At 25.2% G+C, this 20914-nt stretch overlaps 3 protein-coding genes and 1 long non-coding RNA gene across 5 annotated transcripts; 2 read left to right on the top strand and 2 right to left on the bottom strand.

Annotated features, from left to right (window-relative positions):
* Window positions 1-8615: 8615 nt before the first annotated feature.
* LOC112593118 (gastrula zinc finger protein XlCGF57.1-like) lies at window positions 8616-15081 on the bottom strand. Of its 2 annotated transcripts, XM_025337411.1 has the most exons (12): window positions 14980-15081; window positions 14075-14188; window positions 13637-14005; window positions 13451-13565; window positions 13238-13357; window positions 12758-12904; window positions 12517-12686; window positions 11392-11579; window positions 11142-11313; window positions 10331-10449; window positions 10026-10215; window positions 8616-9257 (listed from the first exon to the last, which is right to left on the bottom strand). In XM_025337411.1, the coding sequence occupies exons 1-12, from the start codon at window positions 15034-15036 to the stop codon at window positions 9252-9254; spliced, it is 1767 nt and encodes a 588-aa protein (XP_025193196.1). In that variant the 5' UTR covers window positions 15037-15081; the 3' UTR covers window positions 8616-9251. The 2 variants fall into 2 exon arrangements, with proteins under 2 accessions (XP_025193196.1, XP_025193195.1); XM_025337410.1 differs by having other exon boundaries at window positions 8616-10215.
* Window positions 15082-15588: 507 nt separating this feature from the next.
* On the top strand, window positions 15589-16912 carry LOC112593050 (UPF0160 protein MYG1, mitochondrial). The gene has a single exon (XM_025337282.1). The coding sequence runs from the start codon at window positions 15872-15874 to the stop codon at window positions 16868-16870; it is 999 nt and encodes a 332-aa protein (XP_025193067.1). The 5' UTR covers window positions 15589-15871; the 3' UTR covers window positions 16871-16912.
* Window positions 16913-18025: 1113 nt separating this feature from the next.
* On the bottom strand, window positions 18026-19103 carry LOC112593051 (general transcription factor IIF subunit 2). The gene is made up of 3 exons (XM_025337283.1): window positions 19053-19103; window positions 18558-18941; window positions 18026-18483 (listed from the first exon to the last, which is right to left on the bottom strand). The coding sequence occupies exons 2-3, from the start codon at window positions 18939-18941 to the stop codon at window positions 18097-18099; spliced, it is 771 nt and encodes a 256-aa protein (XP_025193068.1). The 5' UTR covers window positions 19053-19103; the 3' UTR covers window positions 18026-18096.
* Window positions 19104-20014: 911 nt separating this feature from the next.
* Window positions 20015-20914, top strand: LOC112593052. Its single transcript, XR_003114580.1, has 3 exons — window positions 20015-20418; window positions 20546-20650; window positions 20758-20914. It is a non-coding gene; the product is annotated as an uncharacterized LOC112593052 (long non-coding RNA).

Raw genomic sequence — 20914 nt, 5'->3', positions numbered from 1 at the left:
ATATTTTTACAAATTTATGGGTTAATTATAATTTATAACTTTATAACCTTTATTTTAAACAGAATCACATAACTGTATGAACAAAACATTTTTTAATTTTAATTCGACATGAATCAATTTATTTTTATTATTATAAAATGTGATAAATACCTAATTAATAATTATATATTACTTTTAATCGTGTTCGTGTTTTATTTTTTATTTTCAACTGATCATAACTTTTCTATTATTTTAGTTTATTAACTATCCTTCGGTCTATGTGTATAGCTTTTTTATTAAAACGTAACATAGAAGCAGTAACCACAAATCTACAAGTACATCTTAATACAATATCTTATTGGTGTAATAAATGGCGTATCCAAATAAATGCGTCAAAAAGTATAGGTGTTATTTTCAGTCTCCGTCCTTACCACCCCCTTGCACAACTAATTTTTAACAATGTAAATATACCTTGGAACTCGTCAGTGAAGTACCTTGGCTTGATATTGGATAAACGGCTAACTTGGCAGCCCCATATCTCATCCAAACTACAACAGGCTTATCAGCGCCTTTCTATGTTATACCCTATCCTCAATAAAAAATCTTCAATACAGAAAAAATGCTCTCTTCTTATATACAAGCAAATCTTACGTCCAATACTCACTTACGCATGTCCGGTCTGGGGGAAATGCGCGACCACCCACATCAGAAAAATTCAAATTTTTCAAAATAAAGTGCTACGTATTATTGCAAACGCACCTTGATTTATAAGGAACGTAAACCTACATAAAGATCTTCAGGTCCAGGAAATCGTAGACCACATAAAAACGTCTTCCAAAAACTTCCATACCTCTCTGCTCAACTCTTCTGGCTCACTTCACTATAACCTCCACGTACATCCGCCTTAACGTAGATTAAAACGTGGACGTCCGCATGACCTTCTGGTTTAACAACTATACACAAGTACACAATATACATTAGCTAAAATATAAGTTAACTTGTATTTATCTATACTATATTATTCTATATTATGTTATATTATACTTTTATTATTAATTATTATTGTATCAGTCACTGTTACTTAATTATAGTCAGCTACGACTCAGCGTAACTACTACCAATGTTATTATTATATTATTATATTCAATATTGTACATATAGTATATATTAGTTAGTAATTTATATCTTACTAACTATTCTATTTTTATTATTCTAAATAATTATCATGTTAAAATTGTTAAAAATTGTACCATTGTAATCATCAATAGATGTAGATAGCCAAGGCTAGGAACATCTTATTTAAAAAAAATATAAAAAAAAAAAAAAATTAAAACTATATTTTTATTAATGTCTGTCCTTTAAAATGTCTACAATACTCTCATTGGCTGTTCTTTTAATTGTCATACCAGTTTTTTGGTTATCTTTATTTTAATATATTTTTTGTAATTTGAAACAACTATTATAGGCCTTAATTAATTTTCTTACCAAGAGTGCATCTCTCAATTTTTTTTGCAGGATTTTTTTGTATTCTATAAAGAGTAAATAGTTTATGTCTACAATTTAATTAAAAAAATTCCATGTCTACTTTAGTAAATTTACTTTTTCTCAGCATGTCATTTACGACTTTACTAAACCCACACCTCTTTTTGGAAACTAATATATCTGTGCTATAACCTATTTGGCTATTTGATTATTTTAAAATTCTATTCTTCAAAAAATGACTTAAATACATAATAGCCAAATGGATTATTGGTCACTACTTAGTGGATATACCCAGTCTAGCAAACTTATACTTCAGAACTTTCAAAATAAATTATATTGTTTAATTATATAGCTTTAAAATGTCCAGACTCCTTGGAAAGTCATTAACAATAATCAGATTGTTTGACCCTGCAAATTCAATACTTAATTAAACGTATTCAGTTAAGTGATGCATAATATTTATATTTCTTGCTCAACGAATACAAAATATGCATACTACTATACTAGGTATAGCATTTACCAGCTATGCCACAATACTAAACTTGGAATTATTCTTTCACAAAAAGAAAATTATTTTATTTACTGGCATAAATATAAAATCAAACAAACAATTATATTATATTGTCTAGTGTAGTAGTGTCTCACAATGTTTGATAATGAATACTGTATTAGAAAGTCATAATTATTATAAATAGCTCATAACAGTTTTTGGTCTATTTAAACTAAAAATAAATAAATTGTTTTCCTTTTTTGTACAAATCTAAAATATCCAAAAATATAGAACTATTTATGTTAATATTTTAAAAATTTAATTTAAAAAATGCTTAATGTTTTGAATTCATAACGGGTAATCAATTTAACGTAAGATATTCATAATATTGCAAAAACAATTGATATTTTTGAACATATTTTTAAGTAACTAAAAACCATATTTCAGAAGAAAAACAATATATTTTTATCGTCAATTTTTAATTTTCTTACTTAATAACAACATGCTTTTTTGATTTCTTATTGTAAAGCAAAATTGCAAAATTTTTTTTTTTTATATTTTAATAAATAAAAATCGAATTTTCGAACAATAGTTTATGATTTATAAGTATTTAAAAATTATACGAGCGAAGTGGAGTGGTACATGAATACCCCCCAAAACTTTGGTCAACTATTCCAGTCACTTATACTTCAAATACTTATTTAACTAATAATAACTACTTGTTTGAAATTTTATTTTGATACATAAATATACTCCAAATAATACATACTGCTTGGTAATATAAATTAAAAATGTATGCTACCGTTTAAAATAGTAAAAACATAAAAAATGATAACAGTGAAAAGCTGTAAAAAATTTAGTTTTTTAATGACTTAAAATTATGTAGGTACCTACCAACTTGAAATATTTTTTTTTTAAAGTTAGTGTTTCTGAAGTATAATAAGTGTTTTACCTAAAATGAATCGTTAAATTAATTATCCTGTATGTTTATATAGGTTAATAAATTTACAGGTATAGGTACTGTATACAGTACCTAGTATTTAAGTGAGCGTGGACAAAACCTCGTATAAATTATATTTAGACATTTTAAACTCAAAAAGATGACCGAATAGCTAGCGTGTATGTCTATAATATTAGTCATGTACCTGGATATTTATGTTATATAGGTTTACGAAGACCTACAACGTAAATGTATAAATGTCCTGCATCGAAACGGTCAAACGGGATACCTATATAGATAAGTATACTATAAAATATACTACGATTTACGGCGGTCGTTGTCGATATATTATATATTATGTTTATACAGAGAGAGCTATAGTCAGTGGAATAAGGAGTTCGATAATAAATAATTAATATATTACTATTATATAATATTACAACCCTTGTATACGTACACCGTAGACGAGTATTTATTACGCATATGGGTATTAAATGGCACAAAATAAATGCTGGCTGTACCTACATATTTATTGGACCGCATAGTGCATACCTATCAGAGAAACTTATTTATAGTGGAGGGAATCTACTAGTTGGCAGTAAGGTTAATTCCAACTTATTAACCTCGATCTCCATTAGAAATATTGTAAACCTTGCTATAGTATACTAAATGATGATACTGTATTATAAACAATACATCAAAATTGTAAATACATTTTTTATCACTGTATAGTATTATCTACTTACATTCTCAGTATATTTGTTGTGTTTTTAAATAAAAAATACTATCAGTTTACTATTAATTTTCTAATGAGGTGGGAAGGGAATAATTCAATTTTATAGCTATGTCCAGTACAATAATAGTTCATTCAAAGACTATAATTAAAATATTCTGAGTTCACACTATGGTATTTTTAAAATAAGTACTTTTATTAGAAAATTAAAAACGATTTATAAACAAAACAATTATAACTATTAAGTAGAAGTATTGAATATTTAATAATATTATTTTACAACAATTCCAAACGTCGTTTTTTTGTTTGATAGTTCAATAAGAACTTCATTCGCAGTTATTTAGTTATGATTAGCATAGCTAAATCGTTAAATCTTTCCTGTTTAAAAATATTAAGCTTTATTAAATTTGAATTAATAATATTAATTACTTATTGTATATTTCAACAGTATTTAATGTTTAATACTTTTATCATAATATAAAGATACCATAATAATACTTGTATTAAGAACTTTAAACTAATAATTATAATAATAAAATTGACTTATCTTTTAAATTGTTATTGCAGTATTGCCTATTAGAATTCTGACCAAACAATCATAAACAAGCAATAAGGAATCAAATTTTTAATTCAAGTAATATGATGGCGCCTGAATACTATTACACAAATAGACATGCATAGGCCAATACACAAAGACAATTTTACTAATATTAATAAATAAACGATATTTAAAATATCTACAAAGAAATAGTCAATAACAAACGTCTTTTTTTATATACCTCCTTGGACGAAAAATTAATGTTTTTGTGATCATAATTCATAATTCATAAATACTACACTTTAAATACACGTCAACATTTTCATGACGTGTACATTTTTCATTATAATCATTTCAAAACGGGATTTTTTTCGTCCTTGAGGGGTAAGTAATTATCCCGAACCTTTTTAGAATTTTGCTGAGTAAACACATTTAAAATTGTGTAAAAGACTTTTCATTCGTTGTTTTTATAACTGTGCAAAAATATTGAAAATATATAAAAATAATTTTTTTTTTTTTACACATTTTAAGTAATAATTCAATATTTTGTTGCAAAATATTTGTAAGATCTTCAATTTTTAAGCTTAAGGATTGAAGTTTTAAAACTATTTTTCACAAATAATTCATATTTATTGTACCTAATCAAAAGTCTAAAAAGTATATAAACCCAGTTTGTTAATGATATTTTAAATTTTATATTGAACAAAATTAGATATTTAAATAAAGAATAACAATTTTAGATAATTTATTGTAATAAAAATATTATTTATGAATACTCGAAAACTTTTATCGTATATTATTATAATTATTAAAGTAATATTTTTAGTAAAAATGTATTCAATACAAATTTATTTGCCTTTATTCAAAGGCATAGAACGAGAACTCTGATTGTAAATTACCGTAAGGTATACAAAAATAAATTCGTAGGCAGCTAAGAAAATATTATTTTCAGTAGGAACTAAACCAAAAATATTATTGGGAATCTTACCATACCAGATTTAACAAATGACCTTGTAGCCAACTTATGTTTTTGCGTTTTGAGATGATCATGTAAGTCCGATTGTCCACCATGACTTACTGAAAATATTCCAAAACAAGTTATACTCTGTACCTTGAAATTGTCAGTAGATTAGTTTTTTAACAAATAGGAAATAATTTTGCCATTTCTCGTTAAAATGACAGTGTTTTTTTAGTGGCATAATTATTACATAAATAAATAAACTAAATAAAATCACGACACTTAAGTATAAATATCTACGTGAAGAACATAACTAAATTTCAGTCACATACAACCAACATCATTGGCAATTGGCATATATTTGCATACTGGAGACACTGGAGTATAAACTAATAAACTATACATTATAATATATTAAATACATATTATCTTTCGTAATCGCAATTCTCGAAATTCAAAAATCATAACATGGTTTTTCCCGACTTTAAATGTAATCAGAAATTAAAGACAGTAGGTTGGCTAAATGTAAAAAGCGTTTATTATAGTCATCATACGTTCCTATGTTCGTTATAATAATTAATATTTACGATTACCTAGGTTTTGTTCAATAATAAAAATTAAAAACCGATAACCGAGTAAGTAAAAGAATTATGAGAACAATTTTAAATTCCAGGACATTACTATGCAATTATGCAAAACTCTAAAACCAGTAACAAATCGGTGTTCCGAGAAACTTTGCCCTGGACGTTGGGACATGGATTCCTAAACCGGCAACATCCCGGGGAATCCTGGACAAATGACCACTACTAAGTAGTAGGCATTATTATAAATTCTTTATTTCTAACTTTTAATAATAGTCGCCACGTTCTGAGGGATAGGATACTAATGATAATGATTAATTAATTCAATACCTGTCATCTAAATATATTCATTAATTATTTTTAGCAGCAAAATTCCTACTATGATTGCTTAATTCAGATAGGTAGTCAAATATACAACAGGTAGGTAGTAGTTACTAGTTAGTAAGGAAAAGTAGTATAGAACAAACAGAACGAAATAATAACTATAAGGTAACTAGTACCTATTATTTAAAAAAACAGAAATCATAATATTATTTATAGATGTTCTGCATAGGTACTTTAAATTTTTATTTATTTACAAATATTTTACAATTCTTAATTACATGTAAAATGTAATACGGGTATTAATATGTATAACGAAATATTTAGGTAGGTAGGTAGCAGTTCTGCTGTATAGTAGGAGTCAAGTGTACCTAACCTATACCTCGTCGTTGAGTATTGGTCACTGAAATGGAAATATATTTTAATTAAATAACTAATCAAATAATCATTGTAAATATCAATAAGTATCAAAAATAGTTTAGATCAAAGAAGGTCTACCTAACTTTAATTATATTGTTAAATTTTTCATAAAATATTAGTTTTGAACTTTTCGGAGTAGGTAATTTAAAAAAGTTACCAATAGAGAAATTTTTACTTTTGACTCATCAAAGTACAAACTAAATTAAATTTTCTGTCAGAACTACGTTAAAAGTTTATGATCGGATCATTTTAAACATATATGGTTTTAGGTTAAATGTATTTTTTTTCTAACCGATTTTGCGTTGTACCTAGTTACCAAGTTTTAAGTTATAATCTTATCATTTCGATTAACATTACCAAGGTTGTTACATGCTAGTTGCTACGTTCAACTGATGAATAATATAATACCTAAGCCTAAAGTTCGAGACTTGTTGCACTAAAAATGGTCAAAATAGGATTATAAATATGGTCAACATATGTAACCAATTTTTTATTATTCATGAAAACAAACTAAATAATTATTATTTAGGGTAAGGATGTTTATGACTTTAAAAACACTAAAAAATGCGTGGAAATATGCACAATAAATATCAAAATATGCCCTTAAAAAAAAATTAAATGTCTTTTTAAAATTAGTTTATTAGGTATTAATCCAAAATCTATTCGTAATCAATTTACAATATTATTTTTATAACTTTAGACTTAAATACAAATATATACAAATATGAGATTTTTGAAATTAAAAATATAAGCATCACCACACTATTGCGATCATTGTTCATAAACATGATTATATTGATTAATAAACGTGAAATTATAGTAAAGATAAATAAGTAGGTAATAAAGATAAATTAATAATATAAACTACACGTTTTTCTCGTTTTCGTTAGTTATGAAACCAACAATGCCTACCAATAGGTACATGTTGATGTTTATATAATATTATATAGTTATTTTTTGGACAAAATATGCATTTATTAATAAAAATCCTTAAATATGCAAAAATATGCAAAATTAAATTGAATATATCTGATTCTATGCCATATAAAACGAATTTATTATTGGGTTTGCAATGTGTACGACTAAAAGAAAAAATATGCAAGTCATAAACATCCTAACCCTAGTTATTAACCTTTCACATAGGTAATCAAAATAGTTTACGATAAACGATACTATTAATAATTATTTTAACTTTATTCTATTCTAACAAGTGTTTTTCAACGCCACAAGAAATAATTAATTATTAGAGATATATTAACTGACACATAATAGTAAAAAATAATAACTTTTTAACTTTTAAAATATAAAACTTAAAAATGATTAAACAATCAAAATGCTATAAATAATAATTAAATTGGTAAAATTTGTGAAATATACGTTTTGTCATTGATTATATTCTATAATCAATGGTTTTGTCTACAAAACGACAATTGAAAAAATATGCAATTAAAATTTTTGTATTTCAGTCCACTACATCAAATTTATTTCTGACTTAGATTATTCTATTGCCATTATTAAAGAATATGTAAATACATCAAATCCCGAACCTAGAATAACCTAAATTATTAATTTTACCACAACAAAAAAATAAAAATTTGCAAAATCTGAATAAATATGTTTTTTTTGTAATTCTATTTTTTGCAAGATAGTCCTTAGTAACAAATAATTAATAAAATGACTTTACCACAGTAACCTTGTTGATATATTTTTAAACATAATATAATTTTAAAAACATTTATATATATATTATATTAATTTATTTAGATTGATCAACATGCATAAACTCTTTAACAAAATATTATATACTATTGACATATGGAAACTCATAGACAGTGATAATAAATAATAATACAAATAAAACTAATAGGAATATATATATATATATCATTTAAAACAAAATATAAAATAACTAAGCTAAAAAAAAAATTAATTAAATAATTAAAACATATATGATTTTTAAAACATAAAAATAATTATGTTTTTGTTTTAAAGATTTGGTGAAATAAAAAAATAATAACAAGATTGTGGAGATTTTATTTGCATTTAGAAGAACTCTAGAGAAAAATGAATTATTATCACAATTTGTTATAAATTTAAGTAAATAGAACAAATAAGAATTACATTCAGACTTACAAGGGATTCTAAATCCAATCAAATTTAAAATAGTTGGACACTTAATATAGCAATTTAAAATATCATAAATATACATTATACTTATTAAATAAATGCCTAATGGTAAGCAAATCAAGACTTATAGTCTTGAACCAAAAGAAAGAAGTCTCTAGAAATAGAACAATAGGTAACACAGGCAATTCTTTTCTGAAATTCATATTGAATATTCAAGATTATTAAAATTAAATAATTAATAGATTATATTAAAGAGGCAAACTCTAGATTAGATCTAACTAAAGAATATATAAATGTTTTAAATCCAAAGAATTTTTAAAGTAATAAGTATTTTTTCTATTAATAAAATCCAAACATCTTATACACTTTATTTATGATTAACTTAAAAGACAGATCATATTCAAAACAAATGCCTAAATCTATGATAGAATAAAATCTTTCAAAAACAAACTAGGGGACAAACAAAAAATATAGCTGTATAACAGTGTAATTAGGTTTTAGTTCAAAGGTAAATCAGTTTATCTCATTTTATAAATTCTGTCAAGATGGACAATTCCACTGTAGCAGAATGGATAAAGCACTTATTTAGGGATATTTTTGAATCCAATTCAAATAAGTGCATATATTTTCCTGATCTCCAAGAACATTTTCTGAAACTTTGTCAAAATAATTGGCGGAGTTTTCAAATCTAAAATGTATAAAAATACAGACATAGATTTTTGTTATACATTTGACAATTTAAATAATAAATAATAAATTAAATATTATTTTATTAAACATAAATCCCAAAGTAATGTATGACGAGTCATTTAATCCATCCACACCAAGTTACATTTTTTAATTTTATTTATATAATTTATAGAATTATTCAACTTTGGTAAACAAAAATACTAGTGTGAGTCAACACTAAGGCATTGAATTTTAATATAAAATGTAGTCTACAGCCAAAGCCCAAAGAAAACTTGTAAAAAAATTAGTGCCAATTGGTCAAAAAACTTTGAATTTACCTAGAGAAAAAGCATCTGATAAACAGGTGATAGATATTTGAATTAATATGTCTAATAGATTTATACTGTTATCAGCTATATAACCTGAATATTCAATTTGTCCAGAAAAAAAAATGAATATATTCAATCATCATGTCTAAGCTTGTTGTCTTTAAATTATTTACGATCTACATAATAATAATAATAATAATAATAATAAAACATGTATATTAAATTAATCCTGAATTCCTGAATTGTTTTCTAGATTACTTCAAATATGTTTTATACATGATACATTATTACATAACATATCCAAAAGACAAAAGAGTAAACCATCTTAAACATCCCTGTCCTTACTTGATTAGTTTACATTGCATCTTATTCTAATAAAGTTCATCTTTGACTATACTTGAACTAAATTTATTAAATATATTATTATATTATAAATTTAATTTATGCATTGTATCTACACTAAAAAGCATGCCAAAATCAAACGTCTCTTGTTGATGAGTCCTTTTCCAATGAGCAGCTAAACGATTTTTTTTACGAAATCTTTTAAAACACATATTGCAAGTAAAATTTGGTTTTAAGTGAACAGCCTTATGTAATTCGTAGTGATTTTTACGAACAAATTTTTTTTGACATGTATCACATTCATACCTTAAAATAAAAATAAAAAGTTTAAAACTTAACATGGTTAAAAAATAATTTATAACCATATTATGTCAAATAAATATAATACATTTTATAGGTTCTATTAAATAAATAAATTTACCGATAAATATTATCATGTTTTTCTGCAATGTGATATCGAAGACTAACACGATTGTAAAATGATAAATTACAAGAATCTCGAGGACAACTCACACGTTTGATTTCTTTTTTTTTATTATCCTGAAAAAATAAAAATATAATTACAAAAAATTAAATTTTTTTTCAAAATATCAATGACATTAACTTATATAAAATTAAAGGTCATAAATTATTTTGTTTAAAATTTTGGATCAATTTAGTTATTAATTATTAACATAAAATTAAAAAAAAATTTAATTATAATTTTAAGTATATTGTGTATAATATAATATATACTATAGTATTAGTGTTTGTTTCTAATCAAATTATGCATAATAATAAAATTAAAAGCTAACATTAATTAAATATATTATATACAATACAGAGCCTTTGGGTTCTAGATATTCATCACATTTTCTTATCTTGGCACTCAGCAGTACTGTATTATAATTTTAAATTTTAAGAATAGTAAATACTATCACCTACAAAATAAATTTCAATGTTCAAGAACTAATGAATTAAAATAGTTATTATTTGCAAATTCTGATGTTTTAATACATTATTACCAGATATTTTACTCGTGTGTGTTCTTTAAAGTTACCAAGCTTTTACAGCTAAAATTAACTCTCAATTACCTATCTATGTGTAATTTTTAAACTTATTATATTAAAAGGATATAAATAAATTAATATTCACAATATTACTCCTTTTGTATGTTTAAATTATATATAAAATTTAATTTTCCAAAATAAAAAAACTTATACTTTCTATAAAATACTTTACATATTTCATACCTTTGGATGTGATTGCATATGTACATGTAACATTATATCATTGTCAAAACGCAAGGGACACTGTCGACATTTAAATTTTGGTAAACGTTTTGGCCCGTGAACTCGAACAATGTGTTTTTGTAAGTAATTTGGAAAATCAAATGATTTTCCACATTCTGAACAAATTACACCCCTACCATATAAATTAAGTAAATTAAATTTTTAACAATATATTTGGTAAATTAAACATAATATTCAAACTGTGATTTACCTTTCTTTTGTTTCATGTAATCGTTTAATATGTCTATTTAACAACTGGACAGTAGAAAATTCCTTATCACATTCAAAAGTTGGACATTTAAACATGCAAAATGGATGTTCTTGTTTTCTATGTGCAAGTAAAGATCTTCTTTTCTTAAACTCTGTTTGACATACATCGCAATTGAATCCACTTGTATTCTAAACAAATATGATTTAAAATATATTTGAGTTTTTAATGATTGTTTTTTACAATAATTGTAATACGTTTAAGCACATCCGATTAATACAACATATAAAAATGTCCTTAATTTGAGTTTTGATTTTATAGAGTTAATTAGTTATTATCATAACTTAATCACAATTCAAAAGGTTGGGTCTTAAATGACACATAAAAATCTAATTTATATTTACGACATGTATTTTTATACAAATAATATTTTGTTCATTTAAATTTTGTTTTTTAAAAAAATTTGCTTGCACTTTGTATTTTTCTAGTTATAATTGTTATACAACATATTTATTATTATTTGAATCTCCTTTCCCTATTTTGCTGTTCAACATTATAACTAATGCTGCTCACAATATACTTTCAATTAATAAATATTTTTTAATTCTAATAAAATATATATTATTCCTCTTTAGTAGTTAGAAAGGCTACTGACTTATAAAAAATTGTTTGTCTTACGACAAATTTATCATTTTCAAATCAAATGGTGGTTTTTCTATTATATATGGGATACTAATGCACTACTTTAATTATTAGAATAATTTGTAAGATGTTTGATATTAGAAGATTGAAACAGTTAGAAGATAAAAAAATCAATATAATTAACTTTGTTGAAAGACAAATAAGCAATAATTAAACAAATTTACAAATTTTTGTAGTCTACAAATCAAGTTTAATCTTAACTTAAATGTAAATTTAACTTATTTTTAGTATTGTTGATGCTTTTTAAAATTTAGATACTATTATTTAAAGTTTCTCATTAAATTTAAAACATAAATTTTCTATTCTAATTCAAATATGGAATATGACATTATATTTATGTGATCAAATAGTCAAATGTATTTAATATTTCAAAATTAAAATATTGACATGTACTGCAATTTTGTTGCATCTAGTCAGTACACATACCTGATCTGGATGTACTTTCATGTGATAATTTAAATACTGCTGAGTAGAAAATCGTTTATTGCACAATGTGCATTCATATTGTGCTTCTTGATGAGTCTTCATATGAAAATCTAGTTTTCCTTTAGTAGCATATTTTTTATTACAAACGTAACACAAATATAAATATTCGCCTATAATAAAACAAATCGTTATAAAAAAAATTGTAAATAATATAAGTTGAATAAGTTTTATGAAAAATAACCAGTATGTTTAGCTAAGTGTGTATCTCTTGTGGCTTTTTGAGTAAACTGCCGATCACAGTACGAACACGCGTATGGTTTGATGTTTTCGTGGATCAACATATGCAGACGTAAATTGCTTTTTTGATAGAATGTCTTATTACAATAAGCTAAAACAATAAAATTAAGTTTAGATTCAATTTACAAAAACTAGTTGTTTTTTTTTAGTCACTAATTCAGTATAAATTATATATATTATTACAAATATAGAACAAATCATCATGTAAACAACAGATAAAATATTAATCACAGATCACATAAATTAATTTGCCAAGTACTTTATATTATACCTTTAAAATCATTAGTAACACTACAGATAATATATTAAAATTAATTTTAGAAAAGAAATGTTAAGTAAAAAACTAATAGAAATAATTTATTTTTGTACATACATATATAATATAAAGATAATCAACTAATTAAAGACTAAAATATATAATTACCACAAGTTAAATGTTGGTTTGTGAATTTTGATTTAAGCTGATGGGTTTTTAAATGTTCTTCCATCTCTTCAAAGGACCCGAATTGGTTTTTACATTTTTGGCAAGGAAATAAATTTTCAACTAGAAATCATTTCAAACGTTCATACTAGGTAATTAATAATAAAAACTGTTAATAAAATAAGAATATATTATATGTCATGTTATATACTATACTTTGGTTAATATCATTAGGAAAACATGTTGAATTTGAACTTATGTCTTGTATAACATCTGGTTCTTCTTCCTTTCTATATAATTTAATATTTGGTGTTTGAGGACCTTTTTCATCCTTAAAAACGTATATAATAGTCAATTTCATATAAACATTGATTATTTAAAAAATAATATTTAATATGTCACCATGTTTGTTTGGTCCAGATCATAATTAGATTCTTGAAAAACATTCCAAGGTTCTGATGAAGGGCTTCCATAATCTCCAAAAGATGGAGCAACAAAATCTGTGGGCAGTCTTTGATCATCATCTATTTCAAATCCATCTTTAGAATTACTATCTTGTATAGGTCTTAATCCAACACTCCATAAAATCGGACTAACTGGGTTTCGAAAACCTAGCACAGAATCTATTTTTTCTTTGATAAGTGGAGTAATATAATCAGTGCCATTCATGTTAAGATCTATATTATTAGGTGTCATTGGTGGCTCTATTACATTGCCAAGAGACGCTAAATCTTCTGCTTTCCATTCTGTACAAACATTTTGTAACCATTTCTAAAAAACAAGCAAATAACATTTTAATATCAATATTTTATTTTAAAAATCATACGTTTAAAATTATACCTTCAATTCATCAATTGATGATTGAATTCTTTTAAGAAATTGTTCATGCTGCAAGTTCAGATTTATGGCAGAATGTACAAATGTAAAAGATTCTAAAACTCCAACTTCAGTCATCTATAATATGAAGTTTAAATAATACATTAAAAATTTCAGTCATGTTCTATAATATAAATTATATAATAACTAAGACTCAGGTATCAAATAATAATAAAATCCATTATTAAAATTGCAGAATATATATTTATAAAAACAAGAAAATAATTTTATTAACTTATAATAATAAAACAAGCATTGAAATTCAAAAGTAATATAATTTATATATAAATATTTTTACTCTAAAAAGACATACAGAATAATCACATTGATGTTTTACTTATAAATTTATAAATATACCAAATTACAAATACAAAACATAGATAAAATATGAAAAATATATAGAAATATGACTATAATGTACCAATGGACAAAATTTGATATACATTGCAAAATGTGTAGGTACTTTAAAATTTTAATTTATATTATTAAGTATTAAATTTAAATTTAAAAATATAATCTTGAATTTTATACAGAAAACTTAGACTTTTTAAATGACTTTATCGTAGTACTTATTCAGAATTTTGTCTAGTTAATTTAACAATTTTGAATTTATATTAAGTATTCACTAACCAAATTTCTTTATAGACTAGATACTTATTTACTTTAATCAATTCAATTAAAGATTATTAAATGTATTAATCATCAAAGAAATAAAAGAATAAGTTCAAGAGAATGCATTACTAAAATAATGTTTTATTAATTCAACATTGGAATTGTAGTTGGATATTGGTCCAATATAAAATGTTAGATATTTCAACTACATATAAATTTGATATGTTTCAAAAATAATTTTGGTTAATAATACTTACAAAATTTAATAGTTTATTGAACAAATCAAGTAGATCTGAAATCATTTCGACATACATTTTGATATTATGTAAAAAAGTACGAATCACCACTAATCAATAATTAATGCACAGTACAATGTTATTTTTAATAAAATAAACACAATAAGTATTGGTTTTAGTTGTTTAAATTTTAAAATTGATAGTATTTTGTAAATCTTGAATTTCGAGATGTTTCTCGAACAGCTTAAATATTAAATGCAAATATAATCACAGAGATTTAAAAATTAAAAGTAGGAAATGTGAAAACATCTAAATATTCTAAATTTTAGCCAACTATTTCATCGATTTTGTGCATATTATACTGCATATTGCACAGGTTTTATAACTATTATTTATTATCTTTATTTGTAATTCTGTAATCTATAGTAGATATCACGGTTTATGCAGTTGTCCGAAAAATGATAAGGATAATATGATAAGCACAAAATGGATTGCCAACATAAAATTATGAAAATTGATTATATGACAGGATGGTAACGCGCCAACATCGTTCACTCTGCTATTCTATATTTAATGCAGCTCTGACTGCACTGCAGCAGTAACTTACTATCATGATTTAAAATGTATCATAAGTCGTGCTTACCATCGTCCATAAAAATTTCAAACATACCCTGCCGTGGTGCTTACTTGTTACTATATATAAAAAAAACTAGTTACTTCTTGCGGCACGGCCAAGTGATAATACGTACTACTTACCTGTTTAGTGTTTTATTTGTCACGGTAATTATTCTATAAATATTAAGTGATTATTATCATACTCTAAACTCTACTGTTTCTATGCTAATATTATACTAACTAGTTTTTCCGTTAGTACTTAATACCGTATTGTCATTTGTAATTAATTACCTTAAAAATGAACTTAACCACTAAATTTTCACCAAAAAAATTGGGAACACACAATGGCGTATTCCACTGCGATGAAGCTTTTGGTTCATACATGCTTCAACTATTATTTCCTGACTTGGAAATAGTTCGTACGAGAGATGAAGAATTGTTAGCCGAGTGTGATATTGTGATCGACGTTGGAGGCGTATACGATCACAGTAAACGTCGTTATGATCATCATCAAAGAAGTTTTAATCATTCAATGAGTACACTAACTCCCAATGCCAAATGGACAACAAAATTGAGTAGTGCAGGCTTGGTATACTTACATTACGGTCATGATGTTTTGAAAAAAGTTATTGCATCTGATGTACCAGATAATACATTGAATACTATTTATTCTAAAGTTTATGAAACGTTTGTACAAGAAGTAGATGCTATTGATAATGGTGTTCCAATATGTGAAGGTACACCACGGTATAATATACACACACATTTGAGTAGTCGTGTCGGTAATTTTAACAAAAAATGGAACCATGTTGGAGAATATGATGATATGAAAGCATTCAAGCAAGCAATGCAATTGATTAAATGTGAATTTGAAGAAACAGTATTGTATGCATTTCAAACATGGTTACCTGCTAGATCATTGGTAATTGATGCACTCGAGAAACGATATGAAACGCACAAATCTGGCCGTGTCATAGAGTTCAATCAGTCATGCCCTTGGAAAGAACATTATTTTGTATTAGAAGAAGAACTTGGTGAAGACCTTTCACCAAAAATTGATTTTGTTATTTATTATGACAATTCAAATTCAGCGTGGAGAATACAATCTATACCAATTAATCCTCATTCATTTACATCTCGAAAGCCATTACCAAAAAACTGGTGGGGTATTAGAGATGATGAATTGAGTGATATTTCTGGGATAAAAGATTGTATTTTTTGTCATGCCACTGGATTCCTTGGTGGAAATAAAACTAAAGAAGGAATACTAGAAATGTGTGAAAAAGCCATTGAATGATTTTTTTTTAATAATAAATAATAATTAATGTATTTATTTAAATTGTATTTTCATTTAAGAGTATGCCTGATATTTGATGAGATCAATCATATTTTTGTATTATACATATCATTTGGGAGAACAAAGATCACTTGGACCCTTTATAAAGCATTTAACAATAAAGTTACAAACGTAGTAGAAAGTTATGTCATGAAAACTTTAAACTTTTAATAATCAAATATAGGAATGAAATATGTAACACTTGCTGAGCTCTGTATAGAGCTGTTTCTTTTTAATTATTGAAAAATTTCATCAAAATATAATATTATAATCGGCAAGTATTTTTTATCAACTTAAACATTTAAATAAGTGTTCTCAGGCCAACTAGTTTAAAAATAAGTATTTAAACAATTGCGATATTACTAATTCGAACAATTTAAATACCCAAGTTAAAGGAAGCATAAGTAAATACAAAATTTATATGTATTAACTATGTTGATAATCGATCAAAACAACAAATCGGTAAACACTAGTTTTACAAACTTTATTTTCTGGCAAAAATTTATGTAAATGTTTGTACCATCAATGTTGACAATATGTTGCTGTTTTTTATTATTATAAAAATTATAATTCAGTAATTGTCTATATGAATTAAATAAAACTTTTTTGTTTTGTTCCAAGTCAAAGCAAAATTTTAGAATTTTAGTTGTAAATAATTCATGGAAATATCTTGGTAAATTTCTTTAAGCACATTTAAAGAATTTAAGAAATCAATTTTTAAAACATTCAATATGAGATAGACATACTACATCTAAGTTTTTTTGGTTATTTGTTTATAAATCTATCTATCCTCTTAACGACTTGATCTATCACAGAATAATTATACATTGCTATAATGCAATAGTTAATTTTTTATTATCTTTGATAAATTTGTTCAATTTAAAAGTAGGTAGATTTAAATATTATAGTTATATATAAACAAAACATTAGTGAAGTATTCCATCCATAGATCAACCCACTTGGAAAGTCCCAGATCGTCAATATTTCAATCGGTAATGATACTATTTCACAAACTTGATAAATTAACATTGATATAATAAAGTTATAAACACTTATTTATTTTGTCTTTTAGAATTGTACTTAATAAATAACAAAATAATTTTGAATCATAATTCATATCTCACAAAAGATTCAAAATATGTAGGTAAAATATTCATAGTTATGCTTAATATAAATTACAATTAGTACTAATTTGCCTCCGTGTCTTCTTGTTCTTTGTAATGTCTATATTCAGGTTTTAATTCCCACATATTCTTATGGGGATGTTTAAGATTATAATTACAAACCTCTTTTAGGATTTCTTTTAAATATACTACTGGCTGTTTAGTCAATGTAACTAAATCTTTGATGTTGTAATATTGATGTTTCTCAAATGCCTTAAACAACATAGCCATGACAGCATCTTTATCATCACGTGCCTTTTTGCCTTCAGACTTCTTCTTTTCATTATATTCAATATTATGTTTATGATCTGATATAGGCTTGAAATTTTGGACTACTTTGTCTAACTTTTGAACTTGTCTGGTCGGAATATGTGCTTTTCGTATAGCTTGTTTTTTTAAATCCATATAAACCTGAATACGACCATCAAGAATAATAATGTATCATAATCATCAGCATTTGTAATAAATAATAATTTATTAATTACCTGATCTCCAGTAGGTCGACATTCTAGTTTTTGACTTATTTTTCCTAATATAGCTAATCTATCTGTTTCTTGCACAACTGCATCTGGATTATATGGCATTCTTTGTTCAGATAATGCTACCATTGTTTGGCTAGTAAAATGTGACACATCTAATTTGAATGATTTGGGAATTGGCTCGTTGTTCTTTTCGCCCTCCAAACATAAGACAGCTTCGGACAGGTGAAGCGAAATGTCTGGTCTTTTTCCAGGTGTATTTGTCACCTTAATTTTACCCACGTCTAAGCTACCAGGAGCATTGTCCCATTTATCTGCAACGTATTTAGGTACTTTAACCAGCCATAATGCATTTGCTGCCTTTGACATATCTAAAGATCCACCACTCATCTGAATAATAATAATAAAACAAAAATTATAAAAGTTATAATCTATACTTTATAAGTATTGCATATAGAGAGCTATTTATCAGGTATTTTATAGTGCAATGCTGCATATTACCTTAAATTATAATACTGTTAAAATGTAAAAGTTTAAAATTACAAAATATATTTAGTAATATTTTATTCGTTTAATAAATTAAAATAAAATATAAATTGATTGAGGTTTTTGAAAATTGTAATTTATTTCACTATACAAATACAACTGGAATCTTGAATTCTTAACAAATATTTTACATTATCACTTATCACAGAAAGATCCAAATATTCCAAATTCCAAATTTCACATAATTGTAGCATTCTTAGCCAAATGTGTTGCATAGAGTGCAATATAGTGTGTTGCTAACTGCCTTTATGATACAGTACTGCCAAAAGTACTATAAAGGGGAGCGTCGATATTCCTTATCATTATCACTTTTTGTTATTCGACCTAAGAAAATCGGGAAAACTGTACCTGTCCCGATAATATTACATACAGTAAAACCTTTCTATAACGGAATCGCTTGGGACCAACAATTTTTCCGTTATAGGAAGGATCAAATTTATATATTATTTAAACCAGGACTAATGATATTTTCCGTTATAAAGAGAATTCTATCTAATAGAGGGTCCGTTATAGAGAGGTTGTACTGTATATTAATCATGGTTATGTAATATGTACGTTTATAATAATAATAATAATAATAATATTTTATTAACGGAATAAAATTCCAATTTACAATAATAAAAAATAATGACAGTTGCATAGATGTGTGTTATACTAACAATTAAAACAAATGCTATAAGAACGAGAGGAAAAATATATATATATATATAGAAATTAAAAATTAGACAATTGATTATATAAAAATTCGATTAAATTGAATATTTAGATGTTTATTAGACCATAAACAAATATGGTATGGTTAATAGATAATAAATAATATTATCTATAAACCTTGAATACAATGGATTGGATTGAGCTACAACTCAATATTCATGTGTTGTTCATTGTTCATGTTAGTGACAAGTCGTCCGGTGAGAAACTTTTATTGCAGATACGCCAGTGACAAATCGCATATTTATCCCAATATATTAATATGGTCTCAAATATAGATTCAAATACACCGTTAAGGACGATAAGTCAAATAAAATTTAAGTGTTAATTAATAAATAATTAATAAACTATGTTTAGGTAACTGCCGAATGCATATTGAGACTTAATACAAGCATTTTATTATCGGCCTAAACATTTAAAAGAAGAGTCATGTACGAAATCATTAAATGAAGTATGAACTAACTTGAATGACTCGTCAATTCATCATAGAAGGCCTTTCTGGTAAAAACTTTAAGTAAAATGTATATTGTGCTCAACTGCGCAAGAGAATATGGCGTTGAATTCTACCACGCTGCCGTAACTACGCCAACTTTCTCCACTTTCTGGAGAGGTTCGTTATTATTTCATAGACCACCGTTAAGAAATTAAAACGCTTCGGGCCAATGCTGTTGACTATTTTCTATTTATGTAATTTACGTGATTTACGTACTTTGAATAAAATACGCCCATTTTCACAGATAATTAATTGAAGCTCCTATTTGCCTAAATATGTATGGAAATGCTTAAAGTATAAAAGTTTTTTTACAACATAGTTCTATTTATAATCATCGCCGTATTAAATGGTAAATATATTACAATTATCTAAATTAATATTTTATAGTTTTATCTAGTTAGATTTTGATGTAATTATATAAACAAAACAAATTTTATTTTCAATTTTTTTTTACAGAATACATAATACTTCCAGAAATTGTTAATCTCTAGTACGGAAAAAGACTGTTGGTAGATCGGAGATCCTCAACATATTTTGGAAAATATAAAAACAAAAATAAAACTGTTTCTAAATGTATTTGTGTACAACAATAGACTGTTTGTAATTTATACGA

Source organism: Melanaphis sacchari, unplaced genomic scaffold (assembly GCF_002803265.2).
Source record: "Melanaphis sacchari strain LSU unplaced genomic scaffold, SCAv2.0 Contig1_pilon_pilon, whole genome shotgun sequence".
NCBI lineage: Eukaryota > Metazoa > Arthropoda > Insecta > Hemiptera > Aphididae > Melanaphis > Melanaphis sacchari.
This window is presented reverse-complemented; position numbering and strand designations above follow the sequence as displayed.

Excerpts from the sequence above, each read along its gene's own strand:
- LOC112593118 (XM_025337410.1), bottom strand. The coding sequence starts at position 15,036 with ATGTATGTCGAAATGATTTCAGATCTACTTGATTTGTTCAATAAACTA. Across the intron at positions 14,189-14,979 it reads TCAATAAACTATTAAATTTT|ATGACTGAAGTTGGAGTTTT; the intron begins GTAAGTATTATT and ends TTCATATTATAG. Across the intron at positions 10,450-11,141 it reads ATATGCAATCACATCCAAAG|GATAATAAAAAAAAAGAAAT; the intron begins GTATGAAATATG and ends TTATTTTTTCAG.
- LOC112593050 (XM_025337282.1), top strand. The coding sequence starts at position 15,872 with ATGAACTTAACCACTAAATTTTCACCAAAAAAATTGGGAACACACAAT.
- LOC112593051 (XM_025337283.1), bottom strand. The coding sequence starts at position 18,941 with ATGAGTGGTGGATCTTTAGATATGTCAAAGGCAGCAAATGCATTATGG. Across the intron at positions 18,484-18,557 it reads GTCGACCTACTGGAGATCAG|GTTTATATGGATTTAAAAAA; the intron begins GTAATTAATAAA and ends GGTCGTATTCAG.